General features: G+C 35.3%; 1 protein-coding gene across 1 annotated transcript in view; it reads left to right on the top strand.

Moving 5' to 3' along the window:
- Positions 1 to 14,352, top strand: part of LOC125095498 (sodium channel protein type 3 subunit alpha) — a 1,188,574-nt gene that overhangs the window by 52,004 nt on the left and 1,122,218 nt on the right. The window contains exon 2 of the mRNA XM_047721990.1: positions 13,955 to 14,262. Within this exon, the coding sequence (XP_047577946.1) occupies positions 14,005 to 14,262 (258 nt within the window). The 5' untranslated portion in view covers positions 13,955 to 14,004. The remainder of the gene's footprint in view (positions 1 to 13,954; positions 14,263 to 14,352) is intronic.

Raw genomic sequence — 14,352 nt, 5'->3', positions numbered from 1 at the left:
ATAGGGTTCATGTTTTCCTGTTTATTTCTGATGACATTGTAAGTAACTCTATAAAGTTAAAATCAAATGGAGATATTATATTGAGGAAATAAAGGATTGTATGGAGATTCCTAAAGGCTGTCTTAATTCAGGTCTTCTTCCTGCCTACTTAAATGTAAAAATTTTGGTTCATTTTTAAATTTCAGGTAACAGAGTAACTAAAATAGCCATCACTTAAATCCCTGAGAATAATGGATTATAATCATTGGTCTTACTGCACCTAGACTGGGCAAAGGGTAAGGTAAAACGTTAGAAAAGTCAGCAATTTGAAAATTTATACAGTTTTCTCAAATGGTAAACTGATATTCACGAAGTGTTGGAGGGTTTGCCAAAATCGCAGCTAGAAAATTGTGTATTCATTTTGACCAAAGTAAGACAAATTTTGAGACAGCAGATTAAGAAAATTAGTCAAAGAGTTTCACAGCTCTTTTATTGCAGATTAAATGCAATGCCAAACAGTATTTGGATATGACTCTTGGTGCTTCCAGCCTTCAGCCTAAAGTTAGGAATCTTCAGTTATTTGAGGTCCCAGGCTCTGCAGCTCACTAGGATGTCATTTAATCAAGGCACAGGATTTCCAACAGTAGTGATGTCACTATGATTAAATCCTAAGATTTTTTTTAAAGATTTATTTATTTATCTGAGAGAGAGAGAGAAAGAGCGCACACGTGTGCACATGGTAGGGGGCAAAGGGAGAGGGAGAGGGAATCTTCAGCAAACTGTCCACTGAGTGCAGAGCCCACCATGGGGCTGGATCCCAGGACCCTGAGATCATGACCTGAGCTGAAATCAAGAGTCAGACGCTTAACCAACTGCTCCACCCAGGCGCCCCAATCCTTAAGATTTAAGTTTTAAGTTCTGCTTATGTTTATTTTAGTGCTTCTGTGAGCCATAAAATCTGGCTTTCGGAAAAGCAGACAGTTACTGTGGCAGACCTTGGTAAAGAATAATGATCAAGACAATTAGTTATCTATGTTCCCATACAAAGAAGTATTACAAAGCAAAGCCAGGGTCTTAGGTCCTATTCGGTAGGTTTTCCTAGGACTTCTCAAAATAAGATGAGTGTATATCTAGGCTTGCCCAGAACAGTCCCAGTTTATGCCTATTGCCTTGGTGTTTGATGTAATGTAGCATTTATTCTTGAAAAAAAAAAAAAAATCTTGGTTTGCAACAGAAATGCTAGGGTCATCCTGCCAAGGATAGAACCAGACTGTCAACTATATTCCTTACAGCCAAGGGGTATCTGTCTCTGCTTTCCTCCAGTGATGCTGTCGAGTATTCAAATATCAGTAAAATGAAAAACTATTGAGAGTTTTTTTTTTTTTTTTTAATTACAGTTCAGGGAGCAGATAGGAATGGACTCAAATCTGGCTTAATTATTATCTTTTCCATATATGCTTCAGATTTAGTCTTCTAGCAGAGTTCATTTTCTTCTGTAAATAGCAGAGACACTGGATGACTCAAGTGCACTTCTGGTTGTCTTCAGATGTGTCAGCGTTCTCTTCCTTGTTGACACAGAGGATTTGTACGATCTTGATATTCCTCTCCTGCACTGAGGCTGGGAAGACTCATCTGGAAGTTTTTCAGTTCTCATGGAAGAGAGCATTGAGCGTAACAGTTTATACTGGAAGTAAACATTGCCTCTTCCATCATTCCTGAGGATGTCTTTCTTTTTCATCATGGGATTTTAGATTTTCAGAATGGGAACAGTGTGAAGGGGATGTCACTGAACAAATAGAAGGAGTTTTTAAACCACCATGGTAGCCAAAGAGGCCTTTGTGGTTATAAGAAATGGATACATGAACCCCTGACAGCCAGAGTGGAGGTGTCTGTTGCTTTGTTTGGGTCATATTATCAAGTGTTCACACATCAGTAAAAGGAGAATTTCTGAGTCAAATGGATTTCTTTCATCTCACTGTTACCCCACAGTTCCTAAAGTAACACAGAAATCAAAAGAGAGCCTTTTGTATCTTAACAGAATCATTGAGATCGATATATGATGAAGTCTTAATTTAACAACTTAAAAAATAGTGTGCTTAACACTACCAAGTAAGTTAAGTTACCATTTTTCTAAAAGGGAATGCACACAGAGCCCCTTGCAGATCTATTTTTTGGCCTACTTAGTCATAATGACTCTCAAGTATAATTAGGACTCAGACATTGTGACTCCAGTCTATTTCTATGTTTATAGGTTGTAAGCTCATTTTTTACCCAAGAGACTACATTTATAGAAAATTATCCTCCCAAGCATAATAACTTTAAAAAGTTGATCTTATCGATCAAAGTGATGTTATTTGATATGATATAAAATATTATTTTTATATATTAATTATAACCCATTTTAATTAGGCTATCACTTAGGTACATTATAGATAATGGCAATATATTTATTTAATCAATTCAAATTTGCTGGAACACTGTTAACATTACCTAATATTAGTGTAATTCTATGTCTATAATTTCTTTTTTTATGTATGCTTTTTATCTTAAAATAGATTTATGGAAAAATGGTGCAAGGCAGTGTGGAAAGTTCTCATGGAGTCCCTCTCCAGTTCCCCTGTTAACACTTTACATTAGTATGGTACATTTGTCACAAGTAATGAAACCATCATGATACATTATTGTTAACTAATGTCCTTTCTTGATTCAGATTTCTTCAATTTTTCCCCCACTTTCTTTTTTTTCTCCTCCAAGGTGTTACATCCAGGATAGCACATTACATTTAATGATCACTCTGTCCTTAGTCATCATTAGGCTGGGGTAGTTTCTCAGACCTCCCTTGTTTTTGATGACCTTGACAATTTGAAGGAACATTGGTCAAGGTATTTTATAGAATGACCCCGAATTGGGATTTTTCTGATTTTTTTCATTATTAGATCAAAACTATGAGTTTGAGGGAGAAAGACTATACAGAGAAAGTACTGTTCTCATGATATCAAGAGAACATATTATTGGGGCATCTGGGTGGCTTAGTCGGTTAAGCATCCCACTCTTGATTTCAGCTCAGGTCATGATCTCAGGGTCATGAGAACGAACCCCAGGTCGGGCTCCACACTCAGCCCAGAGCCTGCTTCAGATTTTTTCTCTCACTGTCCCTCAGCCCCTCCCCCTCCTCCCTTTCCCTTGCATGCACACGTGCATACACACACACACCTGCACAGTCCTCTCTCTCTCTCTCTCTCAGTAAATAAATAAGAGCTTTTAAAAAAAGGGAACATATTATCAACATGAGTTATCACTACTGATATTAGCTATGATTCATTTTACAGTGCTTTTGAAAATACTCATGTATAGATTCTATGGTGCCTTGAGAATACTTTAAAAATTAATTGTACTCCAGCCAATATTTTACCTGTGGGAAAATATCACTATCAGTTCCCAGAGAAGTGATATTTTCAAAGCAGTTTTTCATTTGACAACAGTCAACATACATTCTATTTTACTTATTTTTACATTGGTCCACTGCCTTAAATAATTTAGATCTGACCTAATTTGATTCAGATTTTGGAAGATCTTCAAAATGGTTTTTTGGACCAATTTTAATTTTATATACATAGAATTTAAGTTATCTATAGGTAAGAGATTCAGTGACAGGATATAAAACAGAGTCTGAGATTATTATAGAGTCATGAATGTGTGATTATTCTCCTTGACATATGGAAATATCCTCTTAATCTTTCTAGTCACAGTTAAACAAGACATTCAAATATTATTTGCTTTCTACAAGGAATGTTGAAAGTTATCAAATAAAACTTACTGCTAAAAGAATTTTCTGGGAAATATTTTTATTTATTTTATTATTTTTAAGATTTCCACTTATTTATTTGAGAGAGAGAGAGAGGAAGCATGAGTCAGGAGAGGGGCAGAGAGAGAAGGAGAAGCTGACTGCCCGCCAAGCAATCTTGAGATCATGACCTGAGCTGAAGACAGATGCTTAACTGATTAAGCCACCCAGGTGCCCCTATGGGAAATATTTTTAAGAGAATAATTAACTCCATTCTTTAAATGTAGAATTCATATTAAGACAAAGCATGCTAATAATAATCATTACCAAAGCATAATTCCTATTACAAAATTATATGGACATAATACACACATATTCTATCTGAACCACAATAGAGTTGACACTCTGACATTAATAAATCTTTTGGGAACTGCAATTTACTGTTCCAGTATTAGGTAAGTGCCATGGGGCCAAGAAGGTGATAGAGGCCACTGGGACCTTTGCCAGCACAAGATAATGCGCACAGCCCATATCTTCTCCTTTCAGTCCTTTAGGGAAGAATTGGTTTTGGGGTTCACTAGGTGATTTTTGGGAGATTTCCAAGTATGTAGGGGAACCCACCCCAGTCTCACTCTCAGGGGTTATCCCTATGTGAAAGGCTTCATAGGACAATGAGGACTAAAGGAATCCCTCAAAGCTGCTTCCTGGAGGCGGCTCCTGATATTTGACTCCAAGAAGACAGAATAATAGTCTATTCTGAATCATAGCAGACACCCAGAGTCCCTAGAACTCTAGAGAGACTACCTGTGATATTTCTTGCTTGGAGGAAGGGATCATTCTTGTATTCTGTTCACAGAATCCATTAATAATATTTAATGTTTCTCAGATGGTGAACCAAGTGGCAGAATTCATTTCTTTCTGAGCTTGTTCAGAAATACCAATTCAATTTTTAAAAAAGAAGAAAGAAAAAAATCTTACTGATATATCTCTTGAGCCACATAACTTTGTCTAATTAAAAAATATATTTTCCAAGTTTTTTTTAGTTTAAGGCAACAAAGACAAATTAATGGGACTTTCATTAATAAAGGAAATAGCAGCAATCTAAACCTTTGAGCAATCAATATTTATTCTAGGGCTGCTTGTAATGTCTAACATTATGTTTTACAAAGTAACTACTTCTATTATAAATGTTTCAATGATTTTAGGCTTAGAGTGGATATATAACTTGGATAGCCAAGGTCACATACATTGCTAGTAAATGGCAAACCCAAGGATTCAAACTCTAGGCTTTCTAACTCCAGAACTTGCACTTGAATCACTACCTTAAACCAAAACTCTGCTTCTGTTATACCTATGTGTGAAATATGTTTCATGTTTAGAAGGCTAGTAATTCCTATAAATTGAAGTATCCTCAAGAGTAATGAATTAATATATCTTAATTATAGATGCATGAAAAAAAATTGTCCAAAGTAAGGAATTCAAATGAAACAAGTTAATACTATTAACAGCACCATTTTTTTTCATGAAATGTGGAAAACTCTACTAAGTATTTACACAGTACTTAACCATCCCAGTACTAACTATTCTTTGAGGCAGTGATTATTTTTTTTAAAGATTTTACTTATTTATTTGACAGAGAGAGGGATCACAAGTAGGCAGAGAGGCAGGCAGGGTGTTGGGGAAAGCAGGCTCCCCGATGAGCAGAGAGACTGAGCAGGGCTCCATCCCAGGACCCTGAGATCATTACCTGAGCCAAAGGCAGAGGCTTAACCCACTGAGCCACCCAGGTGCCCAGAGGCAGTGATTATTAACACCGTTTTTGGGTTTTTTTTTTAAGATTTTTATTTATTTGACAGATCACAAGTAGGCAGAAAGGCAGGCAGAGAGAGAGAGGAGGAGGAGGCAGGCTCCCTGCTGAGCAGAGAGCCTGATGTGAGGCTAGATCCCAGGACCCTGGGATCATGACCTGAGCCGAAGGCAGAGGCTTTAACCACTGAGCCACCCAGGCGCCCCTAACACCGTTTTTCAAACTAGGAAAATAGCTATAAAAGGTAGTCAATAGTCAAATACTAGTCAAAATAGTCAAAAACTAGTCAATAGCTATAAAAGGTAGAATAGGGATTGTGATTTTCAAGGTCAAGATGATTACTTATCTGTGAACTACTAGAACCAGTTTGGATTTTTCTGTATTGACTACTAGTGTACTTCATGGTGTATGTTAACTATTTAAAGGATTTTATCTATTTTACATTTTGGAAATTGAGCCATATTTCCAATGTCTTGCAGAAACTAAACTAAAAACTCATTTTTTTTTAAATGTATACACTCCTAAATAGTATTCATAAAGTAATACATACCTTTAGTTCTTAAATGAATAAAATAAACATGTTTCTTTTAATATCTTTATCTTTTTTTTTTGCAATGTTGTCATTTATTCCCTTCCAAAATTGAAGTATATTTGGCATGTAATATTATGTAACTTCCAGGTATATAACATAATGAATTGATATTTATTGCAAAATGATCACTACAGTAAGTAGTTACCATCTGACATCATACAGAGTTACAAATTTTCTTCATTTTTTTCTTCTGATGAGGACTTTGAAAATTTATTCTCTTAGCAACTTTCAAATATTTCATACAGTATTATTGACTATAGTCACCATGGAAGATTGGCTTTTTAAAATAAATACTTGAAAAACTAGATGTAGCTACTGGCGATTTTATAGCAGGAAGATGTCCTCCTTCTCCTTGCTTATTGTTCGCAGATTATCTGAGGTCACATAAGAGCTGACCAGTTGGAAGGATGAGTGAGTACAGGGGGCATTCCAACGAGGAGCGCTACATGCCTCAAATGAAAGTGGAGAGAATAAATGATACAAAAATGGGGTTCCTAGGCCTAATAGGGTCGAAGTAATGTGAACAACATGAATGAGACTTAAAATGTTGAGAATTTTGAGTAAATCTGAGAAATTTGACAGATTTGTTGGGTAAAAATTAACATGTTGAAGAATTTGCTTTTTCATTGTCTTGGATTTTAAGGGATCGAGGATATTTTTGTTAATCCACATCCCTTTCTTTCCTATTAAGCTCTCTTTCCTTATTTGGTTTATCATCTTCCTTCCATCGTTCAGTGTCATTTCTCATTCTTCCCCGTTTCTCTTCATTTCAACTTTTCTTTCTTTAACTGAATATAACAGATTCAGAGTTCAAAATAAGTGGTGCTTTTCTTTAAAAAAAAATTATTTAAATTCAACTTAGTTAACATATCATGTACTATTATTTTCAGGGGCAGAATTTAGTGATTCCTCAGTCTTATATAACACCCAGTGCTTATTACATCACATGCCCACCTTAATGCCTATCACCCAGTTACTCACCCACCTTCCCTCCAGCAACCCTCAGTTTTCTGTAGTTGAGTCTCTTATGGTTTGCTTCCCTCTCTGTTTTTATCTTAGATTATTTTTCCTTCCCTTTCCTTATGTTCATCTGCATTGTTTCTTAAATTCCGCATATGAGTGATATCATTTGGTATTTGTCTTTCTCTGACTAACTTATTTTGCTTAACATAATACCCTCTAGCTCTGCCCACGTCATCCTTACAAATGACAAGATTTTATTCTTTTTGATGGCTGAGTAATATTAGCCACACATATTGTATGTGTGCACATATATATACATATGTATACGCAACATAATATATATATACACACACATACATATATGTGTGTGTCGTGCTTTTCTTGGGTGGAATTTATGTTTATCCTTTCAATTTTAAAAGAAGATTTTAAACCTTGATATTTTATATTCCTACTGAAGAGTATTTATTTTGAAGAAAATAAAACAAAATTGAAAAAGTTTTGTACACCTTTAGTTTTCTCTTATTAAGTAATAAAACCTGGTCATTAAGTTGTATGTATTCATCAGATGTTTTCACTTGAGTGCATTTGTTGCTTTAAAATGGTTTTTAAAAGGAGGTTCACATCAATAATTTATGCTTTTTAAAAGTAGATAGGCTTAGGCCCTCCCCCTAAAAGTTTGTTTCAGCATTACTTGGGTAAGCCCTGGCAGCTATATTATTTATTTATTTATTTTTAGTTACATGGATGATTCTTTTATACACTGTAGTTGAGAAACATCATGGAATATACCTTTATTTTGACAAATGCATTTTTGCAGCAATAGTGACAAGTGACACTTAGCTGCCTTCTTACTATTACCTAACATAAGCTTTTAAAATATAGTCTTTAAGAAAATAGTAGGGAATAATACTTGTTAATATTCCATGCTATGGGTTCTTGATATTAGTATGATGTAATGCCAATTTCTAAACCTAATTGTGGAAGAATTGGTGTCAGAGTCAGTGATATTTAATATTATTGGCAATCGCACATTCAGCAAGCCAGCCATAGGAGGCGCCTAAAAAAATGTTCCACATTCATCTAAGAGAGAAAGAGAAGACATTTCTTACCCTATGGAAGGTTGCAGTGTGATACATTAGGCCTTTGAAACAGAGATAGTAACAAAAAACATTTCAAATTGTCTCCAGTTTACTCTATTACATAGATTATGGGTCTAATATATAGATTTTTTCAAAACCTTGTCTCTATTATTGGAGTTCTAAATTTTCACTAGAATCATCTTTTTAATTGAACCTCTTTCATACTTTTCAGCCTGATGACTGTCGATTAACTTTCTTTTATTACTTTTTTGTATTATTTTCTCTCTTCCGTTTCTTGCCCTCTCTTTTGAGACTGATGCTGGGATGCCCTAAAGTATTCCACATCTCCTGAATTTTGTTTTGAGTTTTTCTTTGTTCTTTTGCTCTACTGTATTGGCACAAATCTAAAGTACAGAATGCTATGAATTTTTTTCATTTACATATATTTGTGTGACCATCACACATACCAATTCTCACACACCTGAGAATTCTCACTTATAGTAAAGTACTTTTTTTGAAAGGTAACTAAAATTCTGACTTCTATGTCTTTTCAACAAATATTCTATTGAAATTTTTATTTTGATGCCTGCGATTACCAAGAATTTTTATTTTTTATTTTATTATCCTTTTTCTTTTGATAGCCTATTCTTTTCAGTAAGAGATTATCTTCTCAAATTTCTCCGAGAATACTAATTTTAACTTTTTTTATTTTAAGATTTTTATTTATTTGACAGACAGAGATCACAAGTAGGCAGAGAGACTAACAGAGAGAGAGGAAGAAGAGCAGGCTCCCCACTGAGCAGAGAGAAGGATGCGGGGCTCGTTCCCAGGACCCTGAGATCATGACCTGAGCTGAAGGCAGAGGCTTTAACCCACTGAGCCACCCAGGCACCCCTTAACTTCTTAATATTCCCCTATGTTTGCTAAATCTTTTCTTTCTTCTAGAGTTAGTTTGGTCTGGTCATCTCAGTCCTTCAGTTTTATGTTTGGTAGTCCTTGATTACTAATTCATCTTTAATTATCTATCAATATTTATGAATTAAAGACCATGTTGCTGTTGTTTAGGGTTGCATCTGCCTGTATGTATGTTTGTTTCCCAAACAAATCCTCCCCAGAGGGAGGGGAAGGCCTGCAAGTTTTTGTGTGTGGGTGATGTGTATGTGTCTGGTTGTCTATTTTAGGATATGGGTAAGGAAAATGCAAGGCAAGTCCGCCATCATAGAAAATCCTAAATAATGTGCTCGCTTCGGCAGCACATGCATACATAAATACACATATATACACGAAATTATATAATTTTACTATTAAAATTGGAAAGAAATCCTAAATAATCTACCAAAATACCAGGGGTAGTAAGAGAATCTAGCAAAACCACTGGTATAAGGGTAATTAGTAAAATTAAATAGATTCAGTGTCACCATTTTAGCATCAAACAGTTGTTCCATTTTGTCATTTAAACAGTGTTTCCAAACCCGTCTTCTGAAGAATGGAGGAGAAATTAACGTGTGAAATACAAAGGGTTCTGTACCAGTTTGAGGTTATCCTTAGGAAATGAGTGAGGAAGTGAGATAATTGACCTGAGATGGTGATGGGGGTTCAACTGTAACTGAATATTTTTATTTCCTCAAAAAACAAAAAGTTAAAGGTCCAAAGCAAATACGGGAAACTGAGAAAGTTTGTTAAATCTATTACTTCCTATACTTTTCTGTGTGTTTGAAATAATTTCATAATTTATCATTTCTAACTTTCTCAGAATAAAACAACAACAGCATGAGTTCTGTGATCTCTCGGATTCAGGGTCTGCCATATATCAACTCTGTCAGACTCTTAAATGTATAGTCTCTAGTAGTCTAGTGGCAGAGAAATTTGTCTAAGTTTGTTTTCTACTCTAGTATTTTTGAAATTTAGCCACAGAACTCCTTGGTGGCATATTATTTCATATCGCATGGGCCAGCATTCACAGATAGCAGGTTTTGATAGGCTGCTTTAAAATTTATACCCACTTAAATTTCCAATATAATTTGAGGAATTATTCAGTGAAAAACTAGTGTGATTAAAATGGAAATAGAAAAAAAAATCAAAAACACCTGAGAAAAAGGTAGTATATTTAAAAAAAAAAAAAAAAAAAAAAAAGGCCTTCTTTCCCTTGATCTTCCCTGCTTCTTGTAAAAACGAAAATAAACACCCTAGGGGTCTTATGTCGATTAATTCAAAGATTAATGTTTTGGTTTAGACTGGGGATAAATCCCACTGCTTCGCAGTTGGATATAGGGGAGGAAGTGTGGAAATGTGACCTGCAACATTGTTGGGTAGATAACCTTAGTCAACTTGTTTTCTGATCTTCATCCATGGGCCAACTCGCTTACTTTTCTGCTGGACAGAAATATTTTTCCTATGTTCTAACTTTCTCAGATGAGTGTGTAGGCTGTGGCACCTGCTAATCTCCTTACTAGGATAATCCTATCTGCTCTTTCTTGCTCAGATTTATGAAAACTCTTTAGTGTCTTCTCTGGTTTTCAGTGACATTGTGAAACTTTAGTCTCCATCATTATTTTCATTGCAATGGGAATTTGGGAAACAGGGGATGATAAACACATGGGATAAGACAATTAGAAGTCATAAATTAGAAGTTGAAAGTGCCTTGACTGGAAGAATGTATGAGGAAAAATAGATGATAGGTAGATAGGTAGATAGATAGTACATGCATACATGCATGGAGAACAGATAAGAAGGGAATTCATAATAAATATCTTTATACCTATTTTAACTGTGAGAAATCCTAGATACAAGGATATTGCCTTCACTTTTTGTTTTCAGTAGTTGTGTCAGTATCATCTAATATTGAGGTTAATGGTAGCTGGGCAAAATAGTCATGAGAACACTAAAATATCTTTATGTGCAATACTCAAAAGAAAGTGCAGTCATAGTAATATTAACAAGTGGAAATATGACAATATTTTTTAAAATTTTAAATTAAACATAAAAGAATAAATATTGACTGATTTTATTACATTTATTAGATTCAAGTCAAATAAACTTAAATGCACTTTTCAAGGTACTTTTTTGGACAAAAGTGCATGACATCTTCATTATAAAAATTTGAAAAATAAAGAAAAGTACAAAGAAAGTAATAAAAATAACCCCTGATCCCTCAGCTGTGAATAACCTTCATTAAAGATACTGTACATTTAATTTCGGATTTTCTGTACATTTAACAAATTGAGATGAATATACAGGAATATGTGCGTGTGACACACACATTAGATATCCATTATAAGGTTTTTATAATTCATTACGTAGTCTTTAAAAGCATTCTTTAAATGCCACTCAGTTTTTCATTATATGTTCATTTTTTATTTAGTGAAACCCGATTAGGCTTTTAGGTTAAATTATAGTTTTTCAATATTATGAAAACATTGCAGTGAATACTTTCATAAATGTTTGAAGACATCTGAGATTATTGCTTTTGGATAAATCCTAGAAGGGAGGTTATTTGGCATTAAAAATGAATTAACATACTTAAGGGTTTTGGTAGATATTGTAGAATTCTCCTCGAACAGTTTGTACACATTATTTATTCCCATCATCCAGATAGGAGGGAGTGACTTCCCCTATACCCTCCAACCTAGAGGATGATGATGGAATCTGATCTGAGTCTCTGGCTTACTTTCCAAGACCGGGATTGTGAGCAGATGCTTAGTGTCTTCCTTCACTTTAGCCTAACCTGGGAAGTACCTCCCCACCATCGTACCAGTGACACGAATCACCCACCAGGCCTGCTGTTTGTATATACTTCAGTGAATCAGAATGCGGGTTTGAGGGTGTGCATGAATAGAGAGTGAGGGGAAAACAAAGAAGGAAAAGGGGATATAGAAATAGTGGAATTGGGGGTTGGACGTCAGAGTTCGTGACATCTGCTTACCCGAATTTGTCATATAATTCCTGAAAGAGGTGACACCTCCAGTGGAAATGTAGGGTGTACAAAAACACCATTTCTTTTGCCATCTTTTCTCCAAAAGACCAGGTGTGTGTATACTGAAAATCTTTGAGGGAAGTCATCTTCTGCTCCCCTGTATGGTTTCCAGAAGTATTGAGCAGTGTCCTAAACCCAGGGGGAAACTGCACTCACTGCCTTATTTCTCAGATGGAGGTGATAGTTTCTAGAAGGCCACTAAGGTCTTTTTAAAATACATAGATTTCTGGTAAGGAATGTTCTTATACTGTGGCCGAATAACTAAGGGTAAAAGGCATCCCCTTTGTTCTAAACATAATTGAAGTTTATTTTGTTTGATATGGAAACAGGGGAAACCTGGAAAAGAATAGTTTTAGCTTCTCCTACCTCTTTTTCTGAATCTATGTAGTCTGTGTTGTCACTACTGTGATTTGCTTAATTTTTATGTTCAGCATTGGAAAATAAAAGGGCAGACCATGGCTTCTCTTAGTTCACTCTCCGCTGTGTTTGGTGATATTACTATACAGCTTTTCAAGCCATTCACAGTGGGTTGACGTATTACATGTTGGTGTGTCCTGACTCTGAGCCAATTTTAATGTAAAAAGAAAAAAAAAAAGACTCATTTTTATTTTTTAATGGAGAAGTTGCAAAGTTACCCTGACTCCCTGACTCATTGAAATTGAGTTTATTTTTAAAACGAGAACTATTATTTTTATGCTTTTTTATTTACAACATTCCAAAATAATAATATATGGAACTTGACTTTTTTATTTTGTATTTTTTTTTCCCTATAGGTTTTGGATACATATAGAAGTTGTTTAGGGGAAGTCATAGTTTGAAAACATCTTATTGATTTTTTTTAATTTTAATATTGAATCTATCACATATATGTTCCAAATTTCTTTTCTTTGTTCTTCCTAAATATTTTGTCAAATTGTTTTAAATTCAAAATGAGAATATATTTTTTCTGATTTCTAAAGGGATATGCAATTGTAAGAAAATGTAAATATGCAAAATAGAATAAACCAGTCTTTCCATCACCTCATTTCACAGAAATGAGTTTCCCGAAGAGAGAGAAGCTGAGGTTTGTGAGCATGTTTTGAGATTAAGACAGAAGGTGATTAGGTGATCAGAGAGGCAACATAACCTGGAGAGTGGAACTATCAGAAGCACCGTCACAAAGAATTTTAAATGAGAAAGGTTCATTGAATTGCACTAAAAGCGAATGCTGATGAAAAGTAAAAGGAATCAAATTTTTTTTTCATTAAGTTTTCACTTTAGAAGCTGGGAAGTGTTAAGTTCAGATTTTTAAATAAAGATGGTAGAGATAAATCTTATGTGTTGTAGTCAATAAATGCTAATTCAGCGTAATAATTTTGTGAACACATTACTTCTTGTAGTTGAAACCAAAATATGTTTTAAGATTTATTTATTTATTTGAGAGAGAGAGCACCCATGCACAAGACCACAGGACTGGTGTCGGGGGTGGGGAGCGGAGAAGGAAAAGAGAGGAAGAGAGAGAGAATCTCAAGCAGACTCTCCTGCCGACCAAGGAGCCAGAGACAGGTGCATCTCGTGACCCTGAGATCATGACCTGAGCTGAAATCAAGAGTCCCATGCTTCAGTCCCATGCTGAAATCAAGAGTCCCACCACCCAGGCACTCCCAAATCTGTTTATTATTATTTTTAATGTGCCATTTCTGGCTGGCAAACATTTAACACTCTATTTCTTTCTTTCTTTCTTTCTTTCTTTCTTTCTTTCTTTCTTTCTTTCTTTCTTTCTTTTTTTCTCGCTTAGGCCTCTTATATAAGGAGCTGACGGGGAAATAAAATATACAGGATGAAAAGATGGCAACGTTGCCTCCCCCAGGACCTCAGAGTTTTGTCTACTTTACAAAACAGTCCCTTGCCCTCATTGAACAACGTATTGCTGAAGGAAAAACAAAGGAACCCAAAGAAGAAAAGAAGGATGATGAGGAAGAAGGCCCAAGGCCAAGCAGTGACTTGGAAGCAGGCAAGCAGCTACCCTTCATCTACGGAGACATCCCCCCAGGCATGGTGTCAGAGCCCCTGGAGGACCTGGACCCCTACTATGCAGACAAAAAAGTGAGTGTATTTTGCCTGCAGTAGTGCCTGCTCTGTTTGCTGCTTCTGCTCAGAGAGATATCTTACATTGATATTAAGTGGAAGTTAGTG

This window comes from Lutra lutra, chromosome 3 (assembly GCF_902655055.1).
Source record: "Lutra lutra chromosome 3, mLutLut1.2, whole genome shotgun sequence".
NCBI classification, from domain to species: Eukaryota; Metazoa; Chordata; class Mammalia; order Carnivora; family Mustelidae; genus Lutra; species Lutra lutra.
Note: the sequence above shows the minus strand (reverse complement) of the source record. Positions and strands in the feature narration are given on the sequence as shown.